The 18009-nt window shown below is 30.6% G+C and overlaps 2 protein-coding genes across 2 annotated transcripts; one reads left to right on the top strand and one right to left on the bottom strand.

The window, feature by feature from the left end:
- Positions 1 to 7511: 7511 nt before the first annotated feature.
- Positions 7512 to 11447, bottom strand: LOC112755965 (eukaryotic translation initiation factor 3 subunit C). The gene is made up of 4 exons (XM_025804324.3): positions 11344 to 11447; positions 11107 to 11145; positions 9216 to 11012; positions 7512 to 8705 (listed from the first exon to the last, which is right to left on the bottom strand). The coding sequence occupies exons 2-4, from the start codon at positions 11128 to 11130 to the stop codon at positions 7731 to 7733; spliced, it is 2796 nt and encodes a 931-aa protein (XP_025660109.1). The 5' UTR covers positions 11131 to 11145; positions 11344 to 11447; the 3' UTR covers positions 7512 to 7730.
- A 1806-nt stretch (positions 11448 to 13253) lies between these two features.
- LOC112755964 (IQ domain-containing protein IQM6-like) lies at positions 13254 to 16136 on the top strand. Its single transcript, XM_025804323.3, has 9 exons — positions 13254 to 13374; positions 13539 to 13735; positions 13835 to 13943; positions 14071 to 14136; positions 14215 to 14303; positions 14403 to 14490; positions 14596 to 14826; positions 14922 to 15023; positions 15142 to 16136. Exons 2-9 carry the CDS (start codon positions 13551 to 13553, stop codon positions 15832 to 15834), a joined length of 1563 nt encoding a protein of 520 aa, XP_025660108.1. The 5' UTR covers positions 13254 to 13374; positions 13539 to 13550; the 3' UTR covers positions 15835 to 16136.
- The last annotated feature ends 1873 nt before the right edge of the window (positions 16137 to 18009 follow it).

Here is an 18009-nt window from a genome sequence, read left to right as displayed (position 1 = left end):
ATTTTACACAAAAGCTCCAAACCTTAATTTTCATTAACCCAAACTCAAGTCACACTTCCATTACATATAATCGGCATAGCCACCATATACCATTTATTTTACCAAAGTCATTCACAACCTGCTTCAATCAATTATACATCAATATGTACCTAGTTTCATACTTAATTCTCATGACTTTAGTCACAACATACACCAACATACCACCACAAACTCATGTTCATTCCTTTTCCTACTTTACAAGAACCAATAAGTCATCATTTAACAGCCCAATTCTAACATCAATAGTTAAGCAAAAACTCATCATTTATCATTAAGTACTAATCAATTTACATGCTCATACATTCATTCCTATTTTAAAGTCAACTAGCCTAAGTCTTCAAAGAACATTATATATTATATAAGTGAAACCTAAATCATACTTTAGCCGATTTCCACGTATTACTCAAGACAACCCCGTAAGACAAGCTCGCAAGCCTTCCACACTGAAGTTCAATTCTAACACCAACCAATTTTCCAACTAAGCTTCCAATGGCTCCAAAGACTTCATATCATACATACATACACACCTAATACAAATATAACATATTTATACCCAAAATTCAATACCCAAAGCACTTAAACAATGAATTAGCTAGGGTTCTAGGATTCTCACCTTATCAACGGGAAATTGGGACAAGACTCGACAACTCCACCAAGTTAATTTGATCCTAAACACCGAAATTTAACAATTTTCAACATCTTTACACAGGAATTTTCAAAACTAAAACTGAGAAAATCGAGGAAGAAAATGTGACTTTCTTATCTTACAATGTACCAATTTTTGCAGAGCTCGACGCCGCAGACGCGTGGCCACAAACAGTGCAACGATCGAAGCTCAGAGCGGAAAGTTACGTGGATTTAAGTCAATGCCAAGGGTTTGGAACCTTGGAAATGTTCTTCCTCTCCTCTCTTGCTGGATTCCAGCGTTCTTGCATGCAGAAGGGAGAGAAGTAAGCTGAAGCTCACTTAAGTAAGTGAGTTGGTTGAGCCCACGGGTCCGGTTCGAGTCCGATTTGATTGGTTCGGTTTGTTTGGCCCAATTTTGGGCTAAATTCTTTAAAATTGGTGTCAAAATTTTTGTTTTAATGAGCTCTATCCTAATTTAATATAATATTCATATTTCTAATTTTCTTTATTAAAATTTAATTTATTGACTAATTATTCGCTAATTTTGCGGGATTTACATAAATAATTCTAACATTTATAGACTATTGTTTTTAGATACAAAAAATTTAAAATATATTTATTCTATTTCAAAAATTAATATTTATATTTAACTTAGAATTTCAACAAATATGACAAAAATATTACATTTTTTAGTTAAAAAAGCAAAATATCTATAAATATATTTTTGTGCTTTAGCTTTAGATTTTTTAAAAAAATTTGGCAAATTAATGGAATCAAATCATATTTGTATAACATATAAGAATATATATTACACATAAATAAGAAATGTTAGGTGTAATAAGAACAAATATATAAATTAAAATAAAATTTAAAAAAATAAAAACTAATAAAATATTGAAAGAAAGAAATATAAATAAAAGAGAAACAAAATTATTAGACAAAAGAAAAATAATTTAATAAATTTTATATATATATAAAAGAGGAATAAAAAGAAGAGATACAGTACCTTATTTTTTAATTTAACAAGATTTATGGAAATAAATATATAGAATAAAAAAAATAATAAAAACTAAATATCTAAATTAATATCAAAAATAAAAAAGTAATAAAATAATGATAATCTATTATAATCTTAATCTTTTAATATAATTAATTAATAACAATATAATTAGTCTACCATAATTTTAATATAATATTTTAATATAATTAATTCTAATTAAATAATCAAATAAATTGAATATAAATATGTCTAATCTAATCGTACAAAAAAAATAGTAGATTTTTTATAATTAGACGTATTATATATATATTGGGAATAAAATATCATTTTAAAATAAGATTATTATTATTATTATTAATGACATATAAATATTAAAATTATATTAATTCATTAATTAAAATATATTATTAGAATAAAAAGTTGTAAGAATAAAAATAACTGAAATTTATTAACTTTAATTAGTTAAATTAGCATAAAATAAGAAAAAGATGATTAATCGAATTAAATAAAATAGAAAATATTACTGAGTAAAGCAAATGTCACAATAATTATATTACTAATTGAAAAAAAATCAATTCAATTAATTCAAATTTTTATTTAAAATAGACAATCAAAGATCACCAATGAATAAAAATGAATGGGATATAATTAAGAATAATTTTAGTAGTATAAATAATTAAATTAAATTATTATATACCATTTTTATTTTTTACCTTATTATAATTTAATATTAATGGTAAAAAAATTAATTTTAAATATCCTCAATTTATATTTTACAACATAATTAAAGCACAATTCATAATTTTTTTTATTTTGTGATTAACCAATATTTTTTAAAAATTTTGGTTAAGTCTTCTGTATTTTATGATTGACAAATTTTTCTACAAAACAAAAATTTGTGATGGATTATTGTAATCATAATTAATTAAAAAAATTAAGAAAATAAAAAAAATAAAATAAAAGATACAAAGTAGAATAAAAATTTATTTCGAAACTAAAAATTTGTCAATTGTGCTAAAAATTCTAAGAATGTGTATCTTATTATATAATCAATTTTGTTACTTACTTCAACTTCATTCTCTTTGTATCCAAAAAAGTATATAGTGTCACACTTATTTCAAAAAAAATAAAACTCTTCAAATATATGGTATAATGTATAATTTAAGAACAATAAAATAAAAAATATCTATAATTTTATAATAGTATTTTAAATTTTCAATGACAATAATACAAAGAGTTTAAATCTATCAAAAGAATTCTAGATCTCAATTCAATAGTTGCCCTTTACACATCTTATTTAAATTTGAATTTTAAAATTTAATTTGTATCTTCTTTTTTTTTCTCCTAATAATATATATTATTTTTGACAAAAAATAGGAAATAAATCTATTAGACTAAAAAAATATTCTATAAAAGAATTATTATGAGGAGATTTATAATTAGAGAAGAAAATAATAAAAGTATTAATAATAATCAAGAATAAAAAATGAAGTTCATATTAAAGAATGTTAGAAAAAATAATAAAATTCATATTAATATCAAGTCATAAAAAAAATAAACAACAATTCAAGAAAACGAAAATAACAAGATCAATAGTAATGATACAAATCAAAATACATAGGAAAAAAATAAACTATTATATGATAAAACTATCATGAGTATATTTTATCATTAAATAAACAAAAGTTAACGCAAAATAAAATTATACGTAAAGAGAAAAAAATAAAAAAAAAGAGTTCAAATATCCAAAATGATAAAAAGATTATTTATACGATTTTATTATATTCAATTAATTAATATACATAATATTAAATTGTGTGATATTTAAATATTTAATCAAATTAATTAATTGATATAATTAATCCATCGTAATAAATTATATTTAATGAGTTAAAAAAAATCAGAAAACACTCTCATAAATATGCTACGTCAACAATTTTATCATTAAGTTTAAAAATCTAATTTGTATATAATAGAATAGATAGAATAGATATTGGATATTAAATGCATATTAAATGAATATTATATGCAATCAATTAATTATTACTATATAATAAATAGATATTAAATACAATCAATCATCAATTAAATAAAAATAATATTTATATTAATTAAATATATTACGAGTAAATAAAATCATCATAAATTTTAGTTAACTAATTAATATCGATTAAAGCTGAATCATTTTTTTCCTTATCCTCCTCTATAAATTAAATAGATAGATGCCTTGATATTTGGTAGCGATTAGTTAATCTTATTCTCATCCTCGTGATACAAGAAATAATGAAGAATCAGATTATGTCCACTTCTCTTATAGTTTTGTTTATTATTCTCTCTTTTGCCTCTAGTATGTATTACTAAGTAACATTACTTATCATATGTTTATGATTCATCTTTGTTATGTGTTCTAGAAATAATTAATTATTAATAAATAATAGTTTTATTGTTGCAGATGGTGGATTATTAGCAGAGGCAAAAGTAACTGTATGTCGATCGGAAATACCAATGATTCAGTGCATTCCGACGGAGTGTGAGAAAGTGTGTGATCATGATTATTCAAGTAACAAGGGACGTGCAAAAGGCATTTGCTTGGATAGAACAAGATGCATTTGTATTTACCCGCCCTTCAACGGACGTTGCTTTTGATTTGATTTGCTCCAATCATTATTATGCCTTCCGTAGCCCTTTTTTTATATTATAATAACAATCCCGTAGCTTTAAATACCACATCCTTGAATAAAAAGCATTTAATAAAAGAGCATATGTAGATGGAGGTGAAGATGGTGATGGTGAGATTTAAAGGCAATTGTTAAGGTTGCTTGTATTAACAATAAGTGAATATTCCAATGAAAATATTATAATTATCTTTGTACCAAGACAATTCTTTTATATAACGATAATTTTATTTATTGTTAAAAATATTAAATTAAATAAGTTATTATTATTTTTGATTTGGATAAATAAGATTAAAATCAGAAATAATATTTTATTTGGGTTTTAAATTTTAAAGAGTATCACATTCAAATATAAATAATGACTTCAGTCTCCAATCTATCAAATCTGCCTCTATAGCTCTTTTTCTAGCGTGAAATTGTGCGATTCAACCCTATTAAGAATATAAAAGGTTTTGGTTGACGAATATTAAAGAATTACAAGAGCCAAACTCTCTGATCTCAATCATGCTCTCAAATGAAGGGACGCTTTCGCGCTCTAAATTATATTTCTTAGTGATTTAACATGGATAATCTTGAGGTTGAGAAATCCTAAAATTTTCAAATAAAATAGAATTTTTATTTGATCAAATGGTGATAAATAATTTTATTAAATTAAATTATATTAATGTGATCATTAGTGATAGAAAATACTAGAAAAATAAATAAATAATATTTTAAGAGTATAGAAATATTAAATTATCATTTTAACTTATTTTTTTAATCAATGACAATAAATATTTTGAATTAATTAAATTTTAAAAAAATTTGTATACTTTAAATTATTTCATTTATTCAAAAATCTTTTGAACATATAATAGTTCAATTAGAGGTTGACTATTGAAAATTCAATATAATATTTTTAAATTCGTATTTTTAATAAAAAAATGTACTTAATTCTATCCATCATAAATAATTCTATATTCATTGTTACTTATCCAAAATTAAATGATAAAAAGATTATCTTTACAATTTTATTCCATCATCTTTATATATATATATATATATATATATATATATATAATAAAATTTTAACTAAATTAATTGATATACATAGTATTAAATTATGTGATATTTAAATATCTAATCAAATTAATTAGTTGCCAATGAGTTATATCTCAAATGGCATAGTCTCTCAATACTCATTTAAGAGGTTGCGGGTTTGAGTCTCTTATATTTGATAAAAAAAAATCAAATAATTAGTTGATATAATTGATCCATTAAAAAAAATAAATAAAAAAATACTGTCAGAAATATGATCTTTATCATTAAGTATAAAAATCATATTTTTATATAATTGATAAAATAGATAAATAGATAGATATTGGATATTAAATACATATTAAATGGATATTATATGCAATCAATTAATTATTAGTATATCATTTTTTCCTTATCCTCCTCTATAAATCAAATAAATAGGTGCCTTGATAATTCTATTTTTACACTAATATTTAATAGTGATTAGTTAATCTTATTCTCATCCTCATACACAATATAATTCTCGTGATACAAGGAAACAATGAAGAATCAGATTATGTCCACTTCTCTTATAATTTTGTTTGTTGTTATCTCCTTTGCTTCTAGTATGTATTACTAAGTAACATTACTTATCATCTGTTCATAATTCATCCTTGTCATGTGTTCTAGAAATAATTAATAGTTTTATTGTTACAGATGGTGGATTATTAGCAGAGGCAATAATAACTCAATGTCGATCGAAAGTAGCTATGCTTAATTGCACTCGGACGGATTGTGAGAAATTGTGTGATCATGATTATTCAAATAACTTGGGACGTGCAAGAGGCACTTGCGCGGATAACGTAAGATGCATTTGTGTTTACCCAAGCTTCAACGGACGTTGCTTTGCCAAACATCATTTGATTTGATTTCCTACAATATTGTTATGCCTTCTGTGTCCCCTTATATATTATAATATTAACTACCACATCCTTGAATAAGAAGTATTTAATAAAAGACAATTGTTAAGGTTTCTTATATTAATAAATTAGTGGATATTTCGATGAAAATACTATAATTATCTTTGTATGAAGACGATTTCTTTTGATAAGTAGATAGAGATTGTAGGATTTAATTGTATGACACATTTTGCATGTTGGCGGGATCTCACAACTAGAAGTGCCAGATCAAAGAAACGCATCACATGTGAATTTCTGCATCAAGGGATTAAGTTTAGGCACCTACTCAAATTAAGGTGTTAAAAATATTTTTTTATAAAGAACTTTGTGGTAAAAGTGTGCTTTGTTTGTTTGGTCACACTTTAAAAAAAATATTTTTATAACATATAAAATCAAATCCTACAATTCATCATCTAATAATAAAAAAAATACATCTTCACATAAAAATAATAATAAAATCTTTATGATAATATCCACCTTAAGTTTATACACCTATCAATTTTCCAGATCCACTGATTTCATACACCTCGTTGGTTTCATAAACATGAACTTATCTATTGTTTTATTTGTAATTAATTGCATGTTTTTTCTTCTCTTGAAAACCCATTATAGGAAGCTTCGGCATTAATCTGTATTGGGGCCATTACATGAAAATCCATTATCTCGCAGCCCATGTGTCCAAAAACGGGACCATATTGTAAATATCAAGTTTTTAACATGCTCATGTATATTATCTCTGGATGGTCAAAATTGAGTTAGACAAGACCTGTTACATAGGCAGTAACCTGTATCAAAAAGTACATGCTAACTATTAACCTTTCAAGTAAGGCTAATGCTAAAACTCACCCTTCAGATCATGTCATCTTAGAAGTTAACACTGACACGACTGAAATAAGCCTACCAAATTATAGAATCAAGCTCAAAAATTTATTTAGTGAAGAGTACAATTAAATAAAAAATAAAAAATAAAAATATTTTATCTTATGTATTTCACATAATAAATTTTTTGGACGAACATTTTTTTACCAAAAGAAAATCTTCACTCCATCATAACCATTTTCCTTATTATTATTTAAAAAAAAAACGTTGATTTGTGAATCAAGTCGAGATAATATACCATTCGTTAAAGCATGCAAGATCTCAAGTTCACTAATGTCACACAACAAATTGCCAACATACCGACCTCACAGTACAAATCCAAAAGTTAAGAGAAACTATCAAATAAAGAAATGGATTCCTCGTTGCAGGATGCAGTTTTATGTAAAATACGAGGCAAAAAAATGAGAGACTGAATGTTATAATACCGCATTAGCCGAATTATCAAAACTGAGCATAGCAGAAAATGTCAATCTTCAAAGATAAACAACGTTGTCAACAATACTTTAAAATAAATACTCTCCGAAGCCTAGCAATATGTAATAATAGATGATAGATTTAAGCACGCACACCCTTGAGGCTAACCATGCGCGATGATACATCTCCATGAGGTCCCCTCAATGAGGAACCACCTTGAGTCCTGCCTGAACCTCCATATGCAGAATCTTGATACCGGCCAGATCCACGTCCTGCTCGGTCCCTTGAATATCCAACCCCACCTGCTTGGCCTAAAGCCAATGGCCTTCCACCTCCACTGCCATATCGCCCACCACCTTGTCTTGTCTGAGAACCCAAGTCCTGCCACCTGCCACCCCCAGTGTTGGTTCCACCGGCAGCAGCAGCAGCATAATCCTGGCCATCCCTACGCCTCATAGGAAGATCCAGTCCACCACCACCTATTGTTGCCTCCATTGCTCTTTCATTACTCTCAGCAAGGATGGATAACTTCTCTGTTAACTGGAATGCCAATGCCTGCAACCTAGAGTGCTCCACATCCTGGAAAATAATGCAGCCAGTTGGCTGGTCCCAGCTTGCATGAAGCTCTTCATTGATCATCATCCTACTAACAATGCTATGAGTATGAGCAACAGAGAGATCAAAAATTTTTGTGAGTTGATCAATGCTCAAAGAATCATAAGATGATGAGAACGTAAAGAGATATGTCCTCAATGCCTCCTCCTTGATCTTATCTTTCAGCATTGCAAGTACAGTATCTCTGTTTCTGACAAACTTCCAAACGTCAAGAGACACAATGATGTCATAAGCCTTGTTGAAGTCTCCTTTGGCAAGAGCCCTTGTGGCAGCCATAACATGGTCTCTGACATTTTCAGGTGGACCAGTAAATGTTTGCTTGTCACTCACCTCAAGTAAGCGGCGGAAATTCTTACTAATGACTTTACGCTTTGCATCATGAACATTGGCTGCCATATTGGGAACTTCAAGAAGCATGGCCGTTGTAAGATGCACTGCCTCCAGGAGCTCAAGATTTATGTGCATATGATATGGCATCTGACGCCTTCTTTCCAACCTTTCCTGGAAGAGGGGAAAATAGGGTATGATGTCAAGTATAACAATGGAAGTTCTACAAATAAATAAATAAATGACGCCTTGGGAAATTAGAAAAAAAAACTATAACAATTTGCAAATATGAGCTTTTGAAAGATATAATGCAAGCGAATCATGCAGAGACAACAATGCCCATGTGTCGAGCACAAATGAAAAGCACTCATTAAAGGAAGTTTAAAAATTAAGCAGTTCTACTTTTAAATAAATAACTAAGAACTATTTCTCACAAAACAACTTGCTCATTTATTTTGGGAAGTGGGCTTGAACAAATATTTGTTGCCCTTGTTAAGTTTTGGCAGACTTATGCAAACACATCATGCAGTGCATATAATAGTTCAATAAAAAAATGGAACATAGAATTTTGCAGCTGAAAATAATCAGTTCTGCTTCTGAATAAGGAACTACAGAGCTCTATTTTTAACAACAAAAAAAACTAAATAAGCCATATGCAGAAAATAAAGAGGGGTAGATTGGGACCTGTTCTGGGGTCTTTTCATGATAACGACTCTGTGACACACCTTGTGCAAGCAACTCCTTCACCCTTCCACCAGAATAAAGTTCAGATAAACAGCCATGTGCTTCGGAAATCAACCCAACCCGAAAAGCACATAGACCCAACTGTGCCATAGCCCTGTTAAACAGTATCTGTGTTGATATGTCCATATGCTGAATGCTGTCTTGCAAGTGGCTCATGAGCAGCAGATCACGGGATATTGAGAACTCGTCAAGAAGAGCATGGTGGTATATGTCACAAAGCATTGCCCGTGCTTTAGTGCGCTCATCACCATACTTGTATATCAGGGTCACCAATATGTCCATTAGAGTCCTGCTGTTCTCAGGGAAGGTAGGTTTGCGGGGCACAAGCTCAGGAGTAGCAATAAATGGAGTGGGAATTCTTGTATCCTCAAACCCTTTCTCCTCGCCAGCCCCTTCATTATCCCCATCTTCAGCCAACTCGGCCAATTTTCTCATTGCATCATAAACCTCCTGTGGTTTGTAGTAAACGAGTTCAACCCTCCTCAAGGCCACCTTAGAAGCAGCTTTGAAATCTCCAACCCTTTCAAGGTATTCCTGGACATTCTGAGCAAGAACAAGAAACATTGGCTCATCCCTGAGTCTCTCAACATACTCACGAGTATGTGGATCTATGCACTGCAAACTCTTGAAAAACTCGGAATCTATTCTTTCCAAGAAAGCGACCAAGTTTCCCCAAATGCGAATTGGTCCATTATGGTCAGGGCCCTTCTGTGTTTCATTCTCATCTGGCTCCACGGCATCATCAACAACTATGTTAGAGTATTGCACTAAAGTGTCAAGAATGACCAGCATGTTATGCACACATTTTTTCCAAACATTAATGGGCATGTGCCCACTTAGGCCAGGGTTAACATCAAACTGGGCAGATACCACACTAAAAAGGATCTCCAACTTCTGTGCAGGTGTTTTAGCAACTTTTGTAAGGAAAGTAAGCTGCTCAACCTGCTCAAACCTTCCAGTTCCCTTCCTGCCCCTTGCTGCCACAACCTCCTTGAATTTCTTGTTGACTGTGTCCCAAGTGATCTCGCTAGGGTCTTTCATGAATTGCCTATCCATAAGTCTGTCTCTCTTGCTAAGTTTTTGGTCCCAGGGTCCATCACCAGCATCCACCTTATCATCTTCATAGTGAGAGACTTCAGAATCTGATTTCAGGTCATCTCTTCCCTTAAGCTGATCCGGCTCGATAATCTCACCATCACTCTCATACTCTTCCTCGGATTCTTCCTCTTCTTTCTCCTCCTCACTCTCAGGGCTCTCCCTGCATTTGTTAATCAGTTCCTCATATTGCTTATTGTTCTTCTTCAACTTCTGCTTCATCGAGTTCAAAGCCTTAGCATTGCTACTACTCATCTTCTTTTTGGCATCCTTATTGGCCAAAGCCTGAGCCAAAAAGTCTTCCAACATCACCAGGGCCTTGATGTAGAGACTGGGGACCTTCTCAGACTCGGTAACACGCATGACCTTCTCAAGCTGCTTGTTGATCTTATCAAAGCTCTCCTGCAAGCTCACCCAATCATTGATCTTCATGGCATTCTTCATCTGATCAACGGTAGAAGCCATCTCCTCGAATCGCTTATCCTTTGCCGACCGGACAACTCGCCGTTGGCTATCCGAGTCATCACTGTCACTCACCTCAGTTTGCAAATACTTGCTATTGGCAGCGGGATCGACCTCACCGGCCGTCGTCTCTTCAACCTCATCAAAGTCACTGCTTTCTTCCTCAGAATCGCTCGCACCCTAGTATTATAAAAAATAACGTAAGAAACGGAGTGTTCTTCAATCCCATGAAATTACAAATTAAACCAACGAGGCACTGAAATTCGAAACAAACCTGGGTCCAAAATCTTGACGCCATCGTTTGTCAAAAGCTCTGGAAAAACGAATCTATTAGAAAACAACGAAGAAAAGCGATATATGCATGCAGGCTTCCCTAAGTGTGTGCACACTCAGATGAACAGAAACAAGCGCTTACGGAATTTATACAATACTCGGATATTTATAACTGCGAAAACAGATTGGCAGGGAAAAAAAAGAGCGATTGAAAAATTAAGAGTGAAAGGATACACACACCTGAGAAATCCGGGGGAGATTAGGGTTTTGCTAGTTGATGGATTTCTGCCGCTGAAGCTCGACACAGTCGATAGGGGATTGCGGGAAATTCAGAAGTTGGGAGGAGCGGTTAGGGCACAATTTCCATTATATACGGATGGCTCTTGGGCTTCATCTTGGCCCAAAACTGTATTATTGCTTTTTTTATATTGTAACAGGGCCAGAGCCCACGAACAAAACGTAAAAAGGGCTTCTCTCCGACCCAGAAGTATCGGGTTTTGTAGACATTTATTCTGTCGGAAAGAGATAAATTGTGTATTAAAGAGTCAATTTAGATTCAACTCCAAAAAAATAAATCAATTTAGATTGGTGTATTGGTTTATTTAATTAAATATCGAAAATTCGAATCTTGACCTGTATATATATTACCTATTTGTTAACCTACTGAGTTAGAGAATATCGTAAAAAAAAAATTGCGCACTAACAATATTAAAAATAAGGGAAAGTATGGGACAATGGAATATTTGTACAATGCGTACAATGGAGGTTTAGAGAGTATTAGAAATATAATTATTAGTGTTACTTTTTTTCATTAGCATAAACTTCTGGGATGAGTGGTATCAGGATATAGTATTAGAGTTCTAGATCTAAAAGGTCAAAAGTTTTATCTTTAGTGAACCCCAAAATCAGTTTAAGTTTTTGGGATGAGTGGTTTTATTAGGGGTGTGCATGGGTCGGGTGAAATTAGGTTTGATGTGACTTAGACCCAATCTGAAATATATACCGTGCCTATTTATTAGATCCGAACCCGACCCTAGACCCGATGAAACCTATACACTTTCGGGCCACGATTATATCGGGTAAAAACCGGGTGAAAACCGGGCCGTTAACACTACATTACCTTGATACCTTCTTATAAGATAGCATGTGAAAATATCCAAATTTCCAAGACTCCAACCATTATTTGACATGGTAAAATTCACTTAGAAAAATATAACAAGAACCAACTATTCTCTAAAATTAAAGCATAACCATAATCAATACTAATATTGTCTAATAACACCAAATATTTAAATCAATATAAATAACACAATATTATGCATTAATCTAAAATCTTATGCATTTTAAATATAAAACATTAACTTATAGTCTTATAATAACTAATAACACAAAATATTAAGGTTTACAATACTTAAATTCCACATAAGAATAGCCATCATCCATCACTAATAACACAAAATATTAATTGTGTATGATGATCGGGCCACCGAGCCGACTTCGGGTGACCCGAGTCATGGCCCGGACCCGACCCGAAATAATGACCGGGTCTATTTTTGAGACCCTTACCCGATCTTAGACCCAATGAAATCACACCAAAATAGCCCATAAAGTGTTCGGGGCCGGGCCGGGCCGGGCCGTGCACACCCCTAGGTTTTATGACATCTCGATGAGTGGTTTTATGACATGAGATGTTTATTATCCCTAGTATTCGGATGATTATTATAGGTGATGTTCATTTTATAACTCATATAGCCCATTGTACACATTGTACAAATAAACCAGCAGGACTCTAAAAATAATACTACACATTCCAAGTTTTCTTGTTAACCAAGTCTAACCAAATTATTTAATATTTATCTTGGTTGGACTGGATTTATAAAAATATTTAAATCTGTATCTTTACTCTAAAATTAAATAATTAAGTAATTAATTAAATCTTTAATTATTACTTGTGCATTGAAATTTTTTTTTAATTTAGGTTAATATCTGTTACAATAAACTTGAAAATGTTAAATTGATAGCCATATAGCTTATTATTTGGTACTTATTTGTTATGCTGTTATCCAATTGACTCCGAGGACATTGCCAAAATAGCAAAAACGTATCATTATTAACATTTGCAAAACCTTTCTCTATATTTGTGCAACTTTCTTCCTTATTCTTCTCATTCATTCTTTGCACCTTCCATTGATTCTCTCACATTTTTTTTTCTTGGCTCTGGCTCTCGTAGAGCACATTTTCTTTTCTGCTCCCACCGGCACATATCAAGGTACGTTATTGACTTATTGCTATTCGAATAGGGACATTTAATTTGTTCTAGGTTTAGAAATGCCAAAATTATTGGTCTTATGATTGATGTATATATGCAATGTCCACCTTCACATTGTGGAATAATCTGCCATTGAAGATATTGAGCATCGTTTCTTATTATAGTGTGCAGGGAAGATGGTATTCAATGAATCACATATATCAAGATCATGCAGTACCTTGTCCGAGAAGAAATTCCAAACACCATCGCAAGTGTCGCGGAGCGAAATGGATGAAGCTGCGCTTAAGTTGCAGAAAGTTTACAAGAGTTTCCGAACAAGGAGGCAACTAGCAGATTGTGCAGTCCTTGCTGAACAGAGATGGTTAGTTTTGAACTTTTTGAGTGATAACATTAAATGATAAAGATGTCTCTCGTGCTTGTGTATGATACTAAAATTGAATTCATATAAAACTCAATACAGGTGGAAAGTTTTAGATTTTGCTGAGCTAAAACATAGTTCTATATCATTTTTTGAGAAGCAGGAGACTGCTGTTTCGCGTTGGTCTAGAGCAAGAACGAGAGCTGCCAAGGTAGCTTTCTTTCTTCCTTCCATTTTCTTTTTTTCTATTACTCTCACTTTTTGGGTATATCTATAAATCACTGTATCTATTATTGTGTTATTCTTGTGGTTTAAAGTTCAAGGATTGTTTTTGGCAGCTTGGAAAGGGTCTATCGAAGGATGAGAGGGCTCGAAAACTTGCTTTGCAGCACTGGCTTGAAGCTGTAAGTCTCATAGCTAATTAAAGTGATGTTGTTTAAACAAAGCTGGAAGTTAAGCTAACTAGTTGTTAAATTTAACAGATTGACCCGAGGCATCGCTATGGCCACAATCTTCAATTCTATTATGTTAAATGGCTCCAATGTGACAGTTATCAACCTTTCTTCTATTGGTAGGAAGAAAATATCAATAATGGATTATATTTTTCTCACATAGTTGATTCACTTTTTTCAACTGATGAGTATTTATCAATGTTGGTATTTATTTGTAGGCTTGATGTTGGGGAAGGCAAGGAAGTGAGTGATGAGAGATGTTCAAGATCAAAACTTCAGCAGCAATGCATCAAGTATTTGGGTCCAGTGAGTTCTATTAGGCCTTTTAATATATCTGAATGCAATTATCTCTAAATATATAAAATTTTCTATTACATAAAAGTTTGCAATTCTAAATGTTGCTTTTTGCAGGTGGAAAGAAAGATTTATGAAGTGGCTATTGAGGATGGAAGACTATTTTATAAGCAAAGTGGGGAATCTATTAATACAACAAGAGATATAAAGTGGATTTTTGTGCTTAGCACATCAAAGACATTATATATTGGGCAGAAGAACAAGGGTACATTTCAACATTCAAGTTTCTTAGCAGGTGGTGCTACACTATCTGCTGGTAGATTAGTGGTGGATGATGGTGTTATTAAGGTATGAAAAGGAAACTAAACTCTTGATTTTCATAATATGACTTTTTTGGACATGATTTGGAAGCTGATAGTGTTGTTGTTTTTACAACTCCAAAGGAAGTTTGGGCTCACAGTGGACATTATCTCCCAACAGAGGAAAATTTCCAGGAATTCATGTCATTCCTTGAGGAGCATAATGTGAAACTCACAGATGTAAAGGTAAAAGAATCAAAACACAGCATCTGTAAAAGAAATGCAAAAAGGTTCAATTAACATGTTGCATACAACAAATAATCCTTCACCTCTCATGCTAATATTCTATTTTCATTGTATCCAGAAACACGGAATAGACCATGAAGAAGAAGATAAAGCCAAAACGAACAACGGAATTTGCTTGGGAGACAATCCTTTAGAGGCAGAGTTAACTTCAGCCCAAGAACTAGTACTACCTGACATGGAAAATGAAGATTGTAATGCTGAGTTAAATTTTCATGCACCCTTGTCAAGATTGACATCAAAACTAGGATCAGAAATGGACAATGTGTCTGACAATATTGTAGAGCAAGTATACACGCCTAATGGCGACGATCCTTCTCTAGAAGAAAGTGGCTATGGGACAGCAGAAGAGTCCTTTACTGATGAGGAGGAATTCATGGTTCCGAAATCCCACTTGTTTGAAGAACAAGAAGAGGAAGAGAATGAAAGACATATCCCAAAAGAAAACATAATGAAGAGAATAGATTCACACAAAGGAATGAAGTCATGTCAATTGGGCAATCACTTATCCACTGAATGGAGAACAGGTTCTGGTTCAAGAATTGGTTGCTTGAGAGACTACCCTGCAAAGCTTAGTTTTAGGATTCCAGAGCATCAACATTTGTCTCCAAGGAGAGGAAGAACTACTCCATCTCATAGTGTCTTACAAGCATTTCATTTAAGCCTTGCACATCTAGATTTTGTCCATGCAATTTCTGCAGCTGATGTTGAGAGTCCTAATTCCAACACATTCAGGCCAATTGCTAGCCTATGAATTAATAAGGTTGCTTCTATTAGGAACCATCATCTGGTTAGAGAAACTAGAATAGGAATTCTTTGGCAATTTGAGGCCTCTGTTCTTTTTGAATGAGGCTATTGTAATGTTTATTAGTTTATAACTTTATATAGTTTCTGTAGGTCGTGTGAATGAGAAGAGCTTGCATATTATAATTCTCATTTAGAAGAGATTAATATACTCCCAATATCATTATTGTTAGAAACAATAGCCCAAACTGGAGAAAGGATTGTTTATTCTTGAGTTGTGTAGAATGATATAATATAGAAGGGTATTTATAAGTATTAAGATAATCGAAATAATAAAGATGTAATATCCTATAATAAATATTTAGATATGTTAAATAATGCTAATTGATCCTAATTATACTCTAACAATTATTAACTGAAATATAGGGTTTTCAAAGTATATTTTTTTATTAATGCTACATATTTAAGTTTTTTTATAAACCAAGTCCAACTAGTTAAATAATAAGACTTAGAATAATGCTAGTCATAACTAATTTTTGTTATGTTAAATCAACTTAATTGATCTTGGTTAACAAAAAGAATTAAATATATAATATTATTCATATTTTTTTGGGTTTGGATTTTTTATTTTTATTCAGTATTATTTTTATGTTGTGTTCAGATCATGTATTGGATAGACCTAACCTAGTCTGAAATTATGTTTAATCACTAAAATATATATATATATATATATATATATATATATATATATATATATATATATATTATGTTGATATTAATAATAAAATATTATATTTTTATATTTCAATTAATATTTTTTTTATTATAATGTATTATTTTTACTTTAACGTTTGTATTGTACATAATTTAAAATAATATTATATAATATAAAAAATTTAATATTTTTACTTCAATTAAATTATTTTTACTTTAAAATAAACTCTATCAATATTCACTATTATATATAGTTTAAAATAGTGTTATATAGTATTATTTTTAACTTTAAATACAATCTTTAAAAATAAGATTTTATTAATTATTATATAAAATTTATAAAATTATATATAATTGAATTGATTCATTTTAACCTGATTTATTTAAGATTAATATAAAACGAAATTTTAATTAAAAAATATTTAGATCGAAATCGAATTTAATTAAACTCATGTCCATATTACTACTAATTTACTAAAATAATTGCATTTTAGGAATCATTACAGATTAAACGATTTGTGGTTGAATTGACCTAGGAACAATTATATTGAAGTGTGAGTAGAAAACATTTTCCGTATGCAAATTGGCGTGCATCCTTGTGAACTAACAATCTAACATACAACTCCCATCAAGAAAAATGCTACCAAAACGTTGCGTTTATTTATAAGCATAAAACAATAAAGAAGGATGCGAAAAATACAAAATCACAGTTAATAAGTGAGATATAAACATAGCATTGTGTTATGAAAAATTAATTTAATATATTTTGTGTTATTTTTATAGAAAAATACAAAAAACATTAATAAGAGGCACCACTTATATTTTTATTTTTTTATTGTCTTTATTAAATTTTAATAATTATATTATTTTATAAATTTGTATGAAGAATAAAATGAAAATGAATTAATTTGATAGATAAAACATAGATAGAGACATTGAATTAGTGTATTTTGTATCTATCCTAATAGGAAAGATACAGAGACACTAAGGTAGCGTTTAATAGAGAGATATAGACAGAAAGACTGAGATTAAGAGACAGAGACTAAGAAACAGAGATTGAAATAAATTTCAGTATTCTGTTTGGTGCAAAATGGGAGATAGAAATTGAAATAAGAATAAAATTCTAATTTAATTTGTACAAAGGGTAAAATTAGAATTAATTAATTGAAATGAGGGTATTTTAGGTATAAAATGTTATTAAAGTTTCAGTCTCCATCTCTAAAAATTTTAGTCCCCTTTGTCCTTACTTTTTTGAGGTACGGAAATACTGAAGTTTTGGATATAGAGACATAAATTTTAATACCAATTTCTGAACCAACAAACATGATACTGAGTCTCAATCTCTCAATCTCTGTCTCAGTACCTCAAAACAAACGCTACCTAACAAAGACACAACTTATTTTTTATTTTTTCCTTTATTATTGTTAGTTTTTCATAATTATATTTTTCGTCTCAAATTTTTGTAATAAAA

The sequence above is a fragment of the Arachis hypogaea genome, chromosome 6 (genome assembly GCF_003086295.3).
Source record: "Arachis hypogaea cultivar Tifrunner chromosome 6, arahy.Tifrunner.gnm2.J5K5, whole genome shotgun sequence".
NCBI lineage: Eukaryota > Viridiplantae > Streptophyta > Magnoliopsida > Fabales > Fabaceae > Arachis > Arachis hypogaea.
This window is presented reverse-complemented; position numbering and strand designations above follow the sequence as displayed.